The 14920-nt window shown below is 42.5% G+C and overlaps 2 protein-coding genes across 8 annotated transcripts in view; one reads left to right on the plus strand and one right to left on the minus strand.

Moving 5' to 3' along the window:
* Positions 1 to 14920, minus strand: part of MED12L (mediator complex subunit 12L) — a 152036-nt gene that overhangs the window by 108704 nt on the left and 28412 nt on the right. For 5 of the 7 annotated variants that reach the window (XM_049803755.1, XM_049803760.1, XM_049803759.1 and 2 more), the window contains exons 11-14: positions 12032 to 12163; positions 10439 to 10565; positions 8139 to 8353; positions 5694 to 5870 (exon numbers count right to left, since the gene is read on the minus strand). In XM_049803755.1, the coding sequence (XP_049659712.1) occupies positions 5694 to 5870; positions 8139 to 8353; positions 10439 to 10565; positions 12032 to 12163 (651 nt within the window). Of the gene's footprint in view, positions 1 to 5693; positions 5871 to 6883; positions 6989 to 8138; positions 8354 to 10438; positions 10566 to 12031; positions 12164 to 14920 lie in introns of all 7 variants that reach the window. The other 2 variants (XM_049803761.1, XM_049803758.1) reach the window with 2 other exon arrangements.
* On the plus strand, positions 1395 to 4390 carry GPR171 (G protein-coupled receptor 171). The gene is made up of 2 exons (XM_049803775.1): positions 1395 to 1518; positions 2893 to 4390. The coding sequence occupies exon 2, from the start codon at positions 2942 to 2944 to the stop codon at positions 3917 to 3919; it is 978 nt and encodes a 325-aa protein (XP_049659732.1). The 5' UTR covers positions 1395 to 1518; positions 2893 to 2941; the 3' UTR covers positions 3920 to 4390.

The raw sequence follows: 14920 nt of genomic DNA on the forward strand, positions 1-14920 counted from the left end.
CTACAGAAAAGGGGAGACATGAACACACAGAGGAAAAAAAAATGACTGAATGCTACATTTCAAGTTTTTAAAAATAAATAAATAAATAATACAAGTATGGAAAGATCAGTTTTGCATGATGCGCATAACAAGATAAAACTAGTCCATGTTTGCTCAAAACCAAACATAGGATCAGTCCAGATTATGAAGCTTTGCAAACATTTCGACAAATATGGTCTGAACGTTAAGCTTATGACTAAACTTAAAACCATTCTTATTTTGTTTCTTCACAAAGCTCTGGTACGTGATTTCTAAATTCCTGTGGATTCTCAACTACAACAAAGTGCTAAGATTTTTGGGTTTCAGTACTGTTATCAGTACCTCAGCCCCCTAGCATGGTATTAGACATTCTCTCCTGTTTAAAAAAAAAAAAAAAGGGAAAAAAAAAGCTTAATTACAAACATTTCCCCTATATACCTAACTTGCCACTTTTATTTTTAATAGTGCTTGGCAAACATCCTATGGTTTAAAATTTTAATTGCTATCTGCAGAGTCCCTACGTGCCTTTAAATCTGCAAATTAGGTTGCGACTAGAAAAAAACTGGAATTTCATGCAGGAATGTTATAATGAATGGAGGCCAACTATATTGCAAAACCCTGATTCCAGATAGATTTAAAATGTAAGGCATGGAGGGGGGAAAGAGAGTTTCAGATTTTTAAAAAGGAAAGCGAAGAATCAGCCATTGATGTCACACATCTACATCCCCAAGTCAAGAATCTGGAACTAACCTGATGGAAGTTTTAGGAACTACATGAAAAAGTCCAAATGCTGGGGCTCACCAAACCATACAAGTCTCGTCACCCTTACGCATGTGAACACACGATAAACATCTAAACTTAAATCTTCCAGCTAGAAGTTAGGAGGAGAGAGTGAAAAATCGCCCTGCCTTCAGCGCCGCTAGGTATCGGCCAGTTTACAGCACTGGTCACAACATCCCTGTCGGCTCTCTGATGCAGACAAGGTCACGCAACTCTGACCGCCCTTCCTCCGCAAAAACGTATTTTGAATTGCAGTAACCGTAATAATCCACGCCACTGGCCACGTCGACACGTCTAACCCGTCTCTTTCGCAGCCATTCTTCTCCCCGAGGCTCCCTATTTCGTCCCGCACAGCACCGCGAGCCCGAGCGGGGGCTCACCGCAGCACCGCGCCGGCAGAGCGGAGCCCTCGGCGTGCCGCCCGCCCGGCCGCCAGCTCCTGCGCGAAAAACAGGAACAAGAGGTCTCTCTGGGCTGTTCCGTGAACACTTACGTTTTTCTGTCACCTCTCCTTTAGGTAACTTCCACGTGGCTCGGTTATTTGAACACTGGTTTTAACTGCGTCAATCAGCACATTTAAAAACCACAGACACGTTTTGAAAAAACAGCAGACGCTGCCAGAGGAAAAGATTAACACGCTATTGGACTGCGAGAGCAGGGACCCAGACATCAGATCTTCGCAGACTAATGCTCAGAAGACCCCGGAGACCACTGAGACAGGTACGTGCTTCTAGTCTTTGTTCCAGCCTACCTAGAGCTACATAAATACACAGCCTGAAACATTAACCGTGCCAAACCGTAGGAAGTCAGGCTCGAGTATTTAGCAAAACAGCCGCTGCATTGCCGGTAGGCAATTACTCGGCTGCAGTCACGCTGTATCCTCGGAGGCTCCGGTTCCAGCAGCATTTCAGGGCTCAGTTTGCCGGGCTGCCTCTTCGCCCCGGGGAGGACGAGTGGGGCTGCACCGTGCCACAAGGCAGGAAAATCCCACCGCCTCGGGACCGACAGCGCGGCGTGCTCCTCACCTGCACTGCGCATACCCAAACTTAACTCAGCTCAGTTATACGCTTTCAGGACAACAGAGACCACCTCCAGAAAGCCAGCTGCGAGAAACAAACTGCTTTTTTCCCCCATTTTAAATCACTGGAGTAACTGCAATCGTTTCGGTTTACAAACTATGCACATCTTGATACCTGTTTTACAGCAGAAAATAAATGTGCAAAGGCAGTGGTTCTCTTACATTGTATATTAAAATTAGGAACAATATAATGAAATAAAAAACTGTTGCAGTCTGATGCTATTCAAGACATACATGTACTGTTTTTCATTCCAAGAAATTCTAATGAACGTGCCTCCTTTCCCACAGACATTCTACGCAGCAGTCTGACAGAGTAGCAAACAAACAAACCAAAAAAACCCCTCGGTCATGGAGTAGTGTATTTAGTTAAAGTAAGACCAAAAGTTTCTGCTTTTCTTCCCTATAATTTCTAGAGAAGCATAAAAAGGAAGTGAGCAAAATTATTTAATAGCTGCTTCTTTCAAAAGATGTTTTTTTCTAAAGGCTTCATAAAAATATGCAAATAATTTATCCTCTGTTCAAGTAGGAAGAGACAGCAGTTTGCAAGAACTTAGGACCAATTAGAACTATTTGCTCATCTATCTGACATATCCGCATATTGGTTTGACAGTGCATTAACTTCAAAACCCCTAATACATTTTATAGAACAAGACTGCTACAAATAGTTTCAATTGTTCAAAAGTTATGAAGTTTTAGTATGACCATTATTAACCAGATGCTTAAACAAATACAAACCTTTTTCTTTGGCGTTTCCACTGGGGGCAAGGCGGGGGTAAGTTTGAACCAAACACACGCAGAGAGACTGCTCTAGCGCAAGAGTTTCTCAGAAGTCTATATGCTTTCAAAAACAAATCCTAATACATTTCCAAACTTTTCTGACATGAGAATAAAGCCCTCCTGAATATCTGTGAAGCAGCATGAAGAGAGAGAAAAATATTTCTTCCCAATTGCATTTTTTCCATGAAATCAATCATGGAAAGTTGATGTCATTGATGTCGTCTTGGTTCTTTTTGTAGGTTCTTGATATCTCCTAGCAGCAAAACCAACTTGCACAAGAAGTGTACAATGTCAAGCAATGTTTCACAATGCCATGTCAGAAAAGAAATGGAACCTTTTACTTATTTTTACTACTTGATTTTTCTTGTGGGATTCATTGGAAGTTGTTTCGCACTATGGGCATTCACACAAAAAGATCAGAAACAGAAGTGTATGAGCATCTACTTAATTAACCTCTTAACAGCGGATTTTTTGTTGACTCTGGCGTTGCCAGTAAAGATTATTGTTGACCTAGGAGTTGCATCCTGGAAACTGAGAATATTCCACTGTCAAGTCACAGCCTGTTTCATCTACTTGAACATGTATTTATCAATTATATTTTTGGGATTTGTAAGCATGGATCGTTGCCTTCAGCTAATGCACAGTTATAAGACCTACCGCATTCAAGAGCCTGGATTTGCCAAGATGTTGTCTGCAGTCGTATGGACAATGGTTCTCCTTATAACAGTGCCTAACATGGCTATTCCAATAAAAACCATTGAAGAAAGACCTGGTGCAGGGTGCATTGATTTCAAAACAAAATTTGGAAGAGACTGGCACGTGTTTACTAATTTCATATGCTCAGCAATATTCCTGAATTTTTCAGCTGTGATACTGATTTCCAATTTCCTTGTTGTTAGACAACTCTACCGAAACAAATACAGCGAGAGTTACCCAAACGTGAAGAAAGCCCTCATCAACATACTGCTCGTAACTGCAGGCTACCTGCTGTGTTTTGTTCCATACCACATTGTTCGCATCCCCTACACTTTGAGCCAAAGCGATACCATAACCAGCTGCTCTCTGAAACAAGCTCTCTTTAAAGCTAAAGAATCTACCTTGCTGTTTGCAGTATCAAACCTCTGTTTTGACCCTATTCTGTATTACCATCTTTCCAAATCTTTCAGACTGAAATTTACTGAGACTTTTGCAGCACCGAAAGAGGCAAAGGTTTTCGCAGACAAAGACGTACAACACAGCAGTGAACAGCAGATGCAAAAGTACTGATTCCAAAATACATCAGAAGAGTGTGCAAATGTGCAGTACAAACAGCCGTTGTGCAATTGCAAGCATGGCTACCATGGGCAACAACATTCCTGCTGAATCATAAGCCCAAGCAGAAGGAAGAAACTTGAACCGTACCAATCACTTTGTTATATGTTCACATAGTAGGTCTGAATTAGCAGAATGTTTGATAACGCCTTTCAGAAATAGTTCAATGTACCGGTGATGACCTACCTGGGATCAGCGGCACTTAAGAATACAACGTGTTCAGACTCAAACATACCTTGCAATTATTTATGGTAAACACCTGAACTCACCTTTTCTAAGTTAAATATTGTATACTTACTATAATAAATTACTTGGTGCAATCAAGTGAAGAGATTATTTAATAGCAGTTCTTCAGCTGCAAAGCTTTCACGTATACAATTAACCCAAAAGCATTTTAGAGGGCATTATTTACTCCAGAAAGTGATTTTAAGCTGCACTGATTAAAAATTATTGTATCTGCTTACATCACACCTGCAGTTTTGTAAATAAATCTCTCATTCTTGCCAAGCTCTATTGCCTTTCCTTGCTGCTGCTTCAATGAATATGAAAAAAAGCTAACAACGTGTTATTACAGAAAATCCAAGGAAATTTTAAAACCAAGATACAGTGTAAATATCTAGTGTGTTCTCTTTGCTTGTTTTTTTTATAAAAATTTATAAAACAGCCACTAAGTTTACTAATATTCTAATTTACAATTAGTTCCAAAAAATAATGCATATGTAGAACAATGAAAATCTTAAAAATCAATTTGCAGGGGCAAAATCCAGCTATCTGGATTAGCTCCATCTGTAAATCAAAAATATTTCAGAAACAAGACCAAATTAAGCCATCTTTTTTCTAATCCTTAAAATGGGCACAATGTGAATCAAGCTTTCAGCAAGCATTCACAACTGTCCTGAACGGAAATAGCTCCTTCAGTATTCTCATAACAATTCACCTGCAGTAAGTCAGAACCCAAACTTTGTGGAGGAAGAAATTTAAAGCAAACAAACCTGTGGTTATCACATCATACTCTCACATGACACTTCCTGTGTTGGCAGGATTTAATGTTAAAGTTGTCCTTGTTTAAAAAAAAATAATAATAATTCTCAAGTAGATACGTTCCAGTGTGAGGCTTGTTCAGTATTTGGGCCCTTTTTCCAGCACAGTGGAAAACATGAGAAGTCATCTGAAAGAGGATTTAGGATCTGGGACCTAATTCATGGGGCTTTCCTCAGTTCCCATGAGCCTACAGACAAACACAACAGCAGCAGCAGCCAAAAAACCATGCTAGAAACAGTGAGGAGTGGGTGGGAGGAAATAACACCATTCTGTCCCTTACATTTCAGAACTATTTCTTTCAGCTATTTTGGTATTCACCCGTCTGTCCAACTCCAATATCGAATTTTCTATTTAGCAAACTTTTCTTAGACCCTGGAACGTGGTGCTTTTATTGTGGTGCCCGCCTCCTTAACCCGAGCAAGCCATCCATCCCACGTTATTACACCTCTCACACGTTCTTCCAGCTAACCCCCCGTCGATAAAACGGAGATGCCCGCGCACCGCGCTGAAGCCACCGCGCAGCGTGTGCACGCCAGCGGCGGCAGCAGCGTCGTGTGAACCGGGCAGGAACCCTCGGGCAGAGGTCTCTCAGCTCAGCTCTCTTCAGACAGCGAACTTTTCCTCCTTTCAGTGCTGCGCTGTAATGTCAGGCAGTACCGTTACACACACAAGCGCAGAGGTCACTCACCAGAGGGATGGGGAAATGCGTTGCGTATTGCAAATGGCGAAGGAGGTCGTAATTGGAGGGAAAAATCAGTTCTCTCAGTCTTTCCCTCTTGACGGACTTCTCGCTGGTAACTGAAATTCTTCTGTCTAAAGAAGAGCTCACATTCTCGCAAGACTCCCCAGGCATCGGAGAAAAAATCTAAGTCATGTAAAACAAACGTTTAAGGTAAGTGTAACCTCTAGCTTTCGAAATTCAGCAATTGCATTCAGAGATACAACTTTGTTCTTGTTTACAGTTACTTTTTAAACATCTGAGGTTCTTCAAAGATAGACAAAGCGAGGGCAATCATAGTCAAGTCTGAAATTTAAGATACGTGTATACATTATATCTCTATGCATATCTCCATTATTATTAGACAAGTTTTAAACTAGCGACATTCAGTCAGGGAAAAAAGCACTATGATTCAGAGCAATCTCCACACTTCTTATGCTGCTGTGACACAGAAACCACAATGAGATATTCCAGTGATTGAGGGAAAACAATGAAAAGGGTGAAGTGGGAGGTGACAAGAGACGTTGTAGGCAGGCATGGATATGCTTGAAACCACCAATATGACAGATGTCAGGCAGAAACATGGGTCCCAATATCCTGCAAGTGGATCTGCGCTGATAGCTCCAGGCACGGGAGCCCATGCAGAAAGAGGATCACCCCAAAGGAAGAAAATATGAGATTCAAGAGCAATGCAGAATCAGGCTAACAGTAAGGAAAAAGAGTGGGGGAAACGGATTTGGAAGACAGAGCCAAAACGTAGAACAGTCACTTGAAAAACAAATGGTATCAATGGGGCTCCTCGATGTCAAAGCAGTGGGTAGCGCTGCATATTTATTCGTGCTTAACTCCAATGTGCAGCACTCTGAATGTGCTGAGGGTAAGGGGGAGGGAGGGAAGGAGGGAGAGAGAAGCGTGCGCGCGTGTGTGCACGTGGACAACTAGGGGAAGCGCAGAAGAGCAGCAAGTTGTCCTACAGCAGAGATGCAGAGAAGGGAGACAATGCACTGACACAGAAGACGGCAGGGACTGGATGCCAAAGGACATCGGCTGTTGACGGAGGAAGCAAGGTGGTGCTAGGGGCACGGGGAGACATTCAGTGGCAACAGCAAGCAGCAGACACGGGCATCAAAAGCATGCAGAAAATTGAAAGTTAAACCTACTGGAAATTCCGAACCAAAATCTGCCTTAAAGTCACTCTTGTCTACATCATCAAAAATACTAGCGGTTCCCGAGTCAATGCCCATATGTTCCATAATACTATGATCCTAATAATTACCAGAGAGAAAAACAAGTATCAGTCACACTTTACTGAAGACCCATTTAACTGATCACAGGTAAACCCAAGCACTCCACCTCTTTAAGAAAAAAGTATTGATGGCAAGAAGTTTTCAGATACTGACTTTTAAATCTTTACGATAAGACTTAATTCACAGCAGTATTTCCCAAGCCTAACTCCACAAAAGGATAGAGAAAGGCAGGAGCCAACGGGGGGAAACAAAACTTTATAGCATATCCCCATAAGCAATTCTGCTCCAGGGACACCTACAGAACAGGAAGCCAACACCTGTACCTTCCCAAGATTTATTTCCTACTTTGTTGTACCACGAAAGGCAACTTGTAGAAATCCCCTATATTTCAGGGCAAATTTGGCCATGAGACCGACGTAAGAGATATACAAAATAAGTTAAAAAGAAACACAAGAGGATGCTTTAGCTGCCCACAGGCTCCACACGGACCATGCAGCAGAACAACAGGCTACATCTCATCACACGAGTACAAACGTGGTCCATGGTCTGGAGTTTACAATTGCCTTCCTCTTGCGCTAGTTTTAGAAAAGCTTACAAACTGCTCATCTGGTGGAAGACTCGGGATTGCACCTGGACTGTGCAGATATGAGTTACGAGGTTTGGCTTCACAGCCTTCAGTCGGCAGCTGTGTCGCACACAGTTTGCTCCTGATCGCCTGCGAGCAGATTGCCAGTCTGCGCATCGCTCACGCCTGTGCTGTGCCAGCATGTCCCACGCTACAGAGAGGGCGTGGGGCTTACTCCGGGCTCCCCACCGACTCCTCCTGCTTAAAGCTCTCCCTTCTCTTCATTGAAGCACATCTGCAAATAAGTTTTCCACTGGTACATTTAGAAGTCTACATTGTGCCTTTCTGTTTGTCCCAAGTTACTTAGATCACCAGACAACCGTCAGTTCAGCATATTCACATTAAAACGGCAATATTAACAGCTATATACACAAGAATGAAGCTAATGGATTGGTTTTGGTCTTCTCAAAGAAAGAGAAAGAGACAAGGAGACACAGATTAAAAAATTTTGTATCTCGTATCTGAAATACTAATGCTTTGGTGAAAATCTACGTTTAACAAAACAAGAGTACCAAACGTCAGAGAAGCAGCATGAAGTGTTACCTCCAGTTTCACATCATGATCCTTAGAATAGTGTTCATCCACAGTTTCCCCATTAGGTGAACGTGGTCTAGTAGTTGAAGTGATTGACAAGTCTCCGCGTGATATTAAAGTGCACATGTATGCATCATGGGAGAAAACATCGTGCCGAGTGAACTCAGAAAAAAGCAGCACCAAATTCACAAACTCTGTCTTCTCATGGTCACTATTTGGGTCAGCTACCAAAAAAAAAAAAAAAAAAAAAAAAGTTAGACTGTAGTTTCAACTTATAAATATTTGGCTTTCAACTACCCAAATTGCAAACCCCAGCAAATTAATTTTAAAGGCCTACTAAAAATGTCTCAGGCATTCTGCATAGGTTTCTCTTTGTCTCCACAGAACAAACCATATCCCATCTAATCTAATTTGCATGCTTTCAACTTTGCTATCGGCTCCAGACACGGGACAGACTTCAGACAGGAGTGGATTCCAGAGCATTCCACCCCATACACATCTGCCCCAGATGGTTACGTGTGTGTCAGCAGTCAAGTACAATGTTCAAATACCTCTAAAAATTAAGAAGAGAGGGGAAGAAGGCAAGGACATTCCTTCGCGAAGAAAAATTAAAGCTGAAGCTTTGGATTATAACAGACCGCCCAGCAGTTGTCCTTTCTTCCCAGATTATATTACTGTAGTAAATATTACTGTCTTACCTATAGTACTTTTGTGTTCATAACAGAAAACCTTTTAAATATTTTCAAAGAACTCAAGATCTCTGCATGCCAGGCCTCCAAGATGTAAAAGCAATTCATTTTATTAAAGCTTGATAGGACGGTGTATTTTATCTATTAAACATGCTCATACACATCAGGAAAAAGTTTAAAATAAATGCATGTTATTTTGCCAGTGTCAAAGCAAAGCCTAGAGTAATACAACATATAAAATTTTGTTATTAAGTTCTCATTTCTCACAGCTATATTTAATTTGACTTGTTCTGTACCACAGAAATGTCTGCAACATTGCAGTTAACAGAAAATAGCTTTAGACCATGCCAACTCTATTGGGCAACAAAACCTGCAGCCACAGAACCACCAAATCTGAATAATCAACATTTATTTAAAAGCAAATTATGCTTTACAAGTTCAAATTAGTTCAATATACAACGCTATTCCTATTTAGAAATTCTGATTACACTGCAGCACAGAAGCTGTAACAGTAAGCCCAAGAGCACACCAGCTCAGGGTCAGAACCCTTCTCTGCAGCCCCCAGGTCCCGCTGACCCAGAGCTGCCCACCGTGACTCACCCCTCAAAAGCAAGGCTGGACGGTATGTGGAGAAGCATCGTAAAACACGCACCTGTAGACCAGGCGATCTGCCCTTCTTCAAAATATAGCAGTTACGTGCTTTTCGTTTTTGGAGACACAGAAGCTCAACTGCCATAGAATACGGCAAAACTTGTCCAATGCTCGAAAATACCAAAGAATATTTCAAGCAAGGAAAACATTCCCCAGCTGCTCTCCCTACACTGCCTCGCAGAGCTACCCGGGTGAAGAAGGACGATACCGCATTTGAAACAAACACACCAGAAACACAAGTCTGAATAACACAAATAGTTTGGATGGTTTATTAAAACCAGGGTCACCACTGGCACAAAAATAGAGCACTGCCAATACCTCAAGGTCTGTAACAAATTTTTTAGAGGTTTCTCCTTTTTCAGATGTTGAGAGTTTTCAGTATCATGTTTCAAACCACTTAAAACCCCCTTTACTTTAAGGGCACCAGGGGAAAAAAAGAAAAGAAAAAAAAAAAACAAAACCCAACCACCTAACTAGCAGTACTCAAGATACCAGAAACACAGGCTACAGTATCAGGCAGTTTTATTAGACCAAGACATTTCACAGAGCAACCTACCATGAACAAAGATCCTTTTTTCAATCCACCTATTTGTCAGCTAACAGTTTTTGACTTTAACACTTGCGTGTAATTTCCAAGTCAGTCACTTCAAATGTGGATGTGTCAAAAAGACCAAGTGTTTGATGTTAAATATGCATAGAGTGCAAGTAATTTCCCCAAATCTCTTACAGCTTAAACAGAAATAAACATAGTTTCTGCCAATTTTCCTTTTGTGAAAAGAAAGAAACAAAAATCACAGAAAGATCCTATAACAAAGCAGGAGACTTAAAAAAAAAAAGTGCATATGAAAATAGAGCAGGTAATCATGGAAACTGTGAAACACCCACTACAGTAAAACAGTAACTTCAGCTACCAGACAGCGGGCCAGTTGCTTCTGACCTACTTTGGAATATAAATTAGTTAATACTCACATAATGAGGGAGCTTGTGTATCTAAAAACCTTAGCAGGACATTCTGAAAAACAGGAAGACTGGAACCTGTCAAGGAGGCTGAAGACAGAGATTCCTTTTCATCTATGACTTCAGATTCACCACATCTCTGCACAGTTGAATAAATAAAAAAAAGCATGTATCTACACACAAATGCATATAATATTCCCACAATTTGTATCTGAGGCAACTATACATGTGATTGTTTCCTACCTCTTCATAAAATCCAGACTTGCTCTAGAACGACAGGTTTTTCCCATTACCTAGTTTGGTTATTTCTAAGGTGTTTTATTTAATCACTTTGGATTACTTATTGAAAAGGAATGCCTGAGACATGTACCATCATCTGCAACGACACACTTTCATATAAAAGCAAAAATTCAAGATACAGAACTTCCAGGACCGATGTGAATACAAAAGGTAACTCCTCTTGTTTGTGTAAATTACACTAAATATAATATTAAACAGGGCAAACATCTCTGCTTTGAGTGGATTTGGGTGTGAGCGAGGCCGAAAAAATACAGTAAGCTCCCTTCCCCCTACTTAATGGTTTGTGGTGAGGAGGGTACAAAGCAGAGAGGCTTTGGAAAGTGAAAGCCTTTTTGCACCTCACGCTGTCTGTACATCTGTCTGGACAAATGCGCTTCTGCAAGTGCTCTCATCTGTCTGTCCCCACACCCAGGCTGAACAGACATCACACATCAGCTTCCTGGGGACCTCTTTTCTAGGAAAAAAAAAAAAAAAAAAAAAACCAACAACAAAAAACCCAAAACCAAACCCTAATCAGAACACCCATCTGGTAAAAACTGCCTGCCAGCACTGCAGGGGTGCAGGTGAGGCTGAGGCGGCGGTGCTCCGGACTACGGGGAGTACCACTGGTCCAGAACACGGCAGCAAGGCTGCAGTGAGCGAACGCACTGCCTCTCTCTAATCCTCACTACAGAGCAGATCTAGTATTACTGAAGTTTCAAGGAGAAGTGTCAGCTTCTGCAGGCTGGAGTAGGATCGTATGCCACAACAGAGAGACAACAGTTTACATCAAAGATGTCACTACAGCATCCTGCTTCTCCTGTGAAACGATTCATTTCCCCTGAAAACGAAGGAGTTCTACAGCATGCAAGATTTAAAGTTACACTCGAATTTTGCCTCAAAACGGATCTTAGTTTGGGAACCTTCCCAGAGTCCCCCACCAGCTGAACAGCCCTGCCCCACCGGTCAGACCCACATCCTTCTTTTTAAGGGACTCCAGTCACTGTGGCACCCCTTTATTTGGACAAGTAGTTCACAGAAGTAAAACACCTCAAACAGACAGACATAAATCAGCTAACATAAACAGTTCTGAGTTAGGTTGCCATTTCGTCTTATTTTAAATAGAAGGCTTTTTTGTTTTAAGTTTATCTAGAATTTATAAACTGTAAATTGATGACAAAAATCCCCAGTGCTCCAAATGCCATCAAACTTATTTGTTTTGTAATGAGTAGAGATAAAAGTGATATTTCCTTAGAAATACCTTACTTTTTAAGCATACTGTTCACACTATTCTGGAAATAGGAAAAAAAAAAAAAACCAACTTACTTCTGCTTCAATTTCTGCTTGCCTCTTCTCCAGAAGTTTGGCTACAGCCATGGCCCTGTGCTTACCGGACCTTTTACAGCTCACAGCCCATTCACAAAGCAGCATTACCACAGCTTCGTCATTTGGGGCTACCTGTTCAGTGCAAGAACAAAGACAGAAAACCATTTCACCCACACAGCCAACAGGCTTATTTCTAAGCAAACAGCTTGCAGCAACCAATGTTCTGGGGGATGAAGAGAAAAAGCCGGGTTTTGTTCTTTAGTACTGACAGATGCACACGTTTGCTTTATTCATAGTGTTTTCTAATGAAATATAATCTGGAAGCCAAAGAGGGAAATCTCAGTTTTCACACTGCTGATAGTCAAATCAAAAGTTTCCTTTATCATAATGTTGCTTCACAAAAACAGAAAAGGGTGATCTGCTTCATGAGCAAGAGAAACTGGTAAAGCGTATCGTAAGAGCCTCTCAACCCAATCAACCACACAGAATTTACGCTTTCCTTACATTAATTCTTCTAATTAACCTCCTTCATCTGTTTCCAGACCACTACCTGCATCCCCACTGACGCATTAAAAAAAAAAAAAAAAAAAAACAGAACAGAAAAAACCCTAACCTCTAAGATATATCTAGCAGATATCTAAGGTCAAAAAACTCCCAAAAAGCTCAATGTCTTTGAGCTAACACAGACATTTTAAAGAAACAGTACATGTCTTTAGAAAATCCTTATTTACAGAATAGCAATGGGATATAGTATGCTTATACCTATTGAGTGTTCATCCAACCACTGTTTCCACTAGTTACCCACATTTTGGAAGTATTTTTTTCTTGCGTGCTACTGAACTGAATGTGCTGAACTTCCTCACTCCTGCCCAAGCTGGCTACCGTCCCTGAACACCTAAACATAAGACTGGCCTGCAAATCAAGTAGGTGTGATTTTAATTCTTTCCCCAAGATTAGTGGAAACTACACTTACAAGTAAACATTAGAAGGGCTAGTCTCAAGCACAGCACCCTCAGAAAGCGAATACTTTTTTCAGAGTGATCAGGAATTAGAGAGCCACAAGCATGAAAGTTACTGCTTCAAAGCTATCCCAAACGTCCTCCTCAAAAAATACAAAAAACCAACAGTATGCTAAACAAGGCTGGTGTGTATGTGCACACACATCACACAGAGAAGTTTCCTGTAAATACGCTTCAACAGGCGAGCAAGAGATACTAAATGACTAGGGGTGTGGGGAGAGGAGGGAAGAGGGGAAAATGCTTTTCTCTTACCCAAATAAAGTGCCATGGTAACCGTCACCACTGTTGTGGTTAGATGCAGTCAGTTAACAACAGATGTATGGATACTGTGTATTTTTCAAGGCAACGCAGAACACCTGAAAGAGCCTTTTCTTCACACTGACTTCTTTCCCATTCTGCTAATGAGAAACGACGCCAACAAAAACCCCAAGAGCTTCTGTGTCTCAAGCAGGAGACACCAACTCGTTGCTCGGTCCAAGCGCGTCAGGTCCCCCACTCCCCGAAGCTGCGCCCGCGCTGTACCGCATCCTGCGGCATCCCGGGGACGGCAACGCGGGGACCCCCTCGCCCTCTCTCCTACGGGGAACGGCACCTCTCGCAGAGCGGTCGAGCAGCTCATCTTCTCAAGCAAGAAGCAAGTGATGCTCCTACAACTGAATCCCTTCAGAAAAGTAAAGGAGGAAAGCCTTGGGGAGGTGAGACAGTGGGGCACTAATGTCCGAGGTCAGAGCTCACTGTGCTGGGGCAAACACCGAGAAGGAAATCCTGGCAAGAGACATTTAGAGGAAGACTTACTTACATGGGGTACTTCCGAAGGGAAAAATGGTTATAAAAGTGTTCGCACATGCTTTTGTTCTGGACTAAGGAAAAGGGTTCTTTTGGGAAGCGTCGAATCGTAGAAGATGAAAGCCAATTTTTTGGCTTTCAATTATCTTCCACTTGAGAAAAACAAGGGTGCTTTTCTTCCAAGGAATATGCACACTATACAGGCACTGCCAGCACCAGACAGGCGCTGAGGTACACGTATGCATGTGCACATGTACAAAGATTTACTTCAGACATGGCCTGAGACAGTAAGCCAAGAACATCAGCCTGTTACTCAATGTCCTCAGAGCTACACTCAGCTATACGTACCACCGAAAAGCAAAACCACCAAAGCCTGCAGTCGGCGAGCTGACCACTTCCACTGCTGCTGCTCCCGCTGCGCAAGGGAACGGATGTTTAAGCCTTATGGGAAATGTGAAAACAGCCCAAAGTAAAACCCCGGTCACCATGCCGAGAACAAAATTCAAACCAAATTTCACGCACCCGTGGCTTTGGAGTCCTAGGGAGTATCACTTGCAACTTTGGGCCTCTGCCGCTTACCTCCGACTGCTGCGCACACAGGACTCGGCAGGGCTCAGCTCGCCGCCGCTGCCGAGCCCTCCGTTCCCCGCCGGCCATCGCTCCATTCGGTGAAACGGGAGCGCTGTGCCCCAGCGAGCGAGCCCGCGAGACAGGCACGGCGGGGAGGCAGGTCGTACGAGACCCACCGACCCGAGGGTGGGCTCCCACGGCCGACAGAGCCGCTGCGGGCCCACGTTACAAAGCCACATGCCAGAAGGCCACGAGCATTCGTTATCGGACGCACTGCCTGCACTTACGTGTTGTAATTAACGGGGTAACTCGTGTGAATTGCACGCCCAGCTGTCTATGACCAAGGGCTAAGGCTTATTTACCCAAGCAGACTTCTTTCAGGTTGGGTTGGTTGTTTTACAGTCTTTCACACAGCTCATTGAGAATGAGTGCAGTGGAAACTAAGTAACATCGTGATCAACAGCAAATTGCACCTTCAGAGTTTTAGGTATTAAGCCAAGAACAGCCCCTGTCT

The sequence above is a fragment of the Accipiter gentilis genome, chromosome 6, assembly GCF_929443795.1.
Source record: "Accipiter gentilis chromosome 6, bAccGen1.1, whole genome shotgun sequence".
Lineage (NCBI taxonomy): Eukaryota > Metazoa > Chordata > Aves > Accipitriformes > Accipitridae > Astur > Astur gentilis.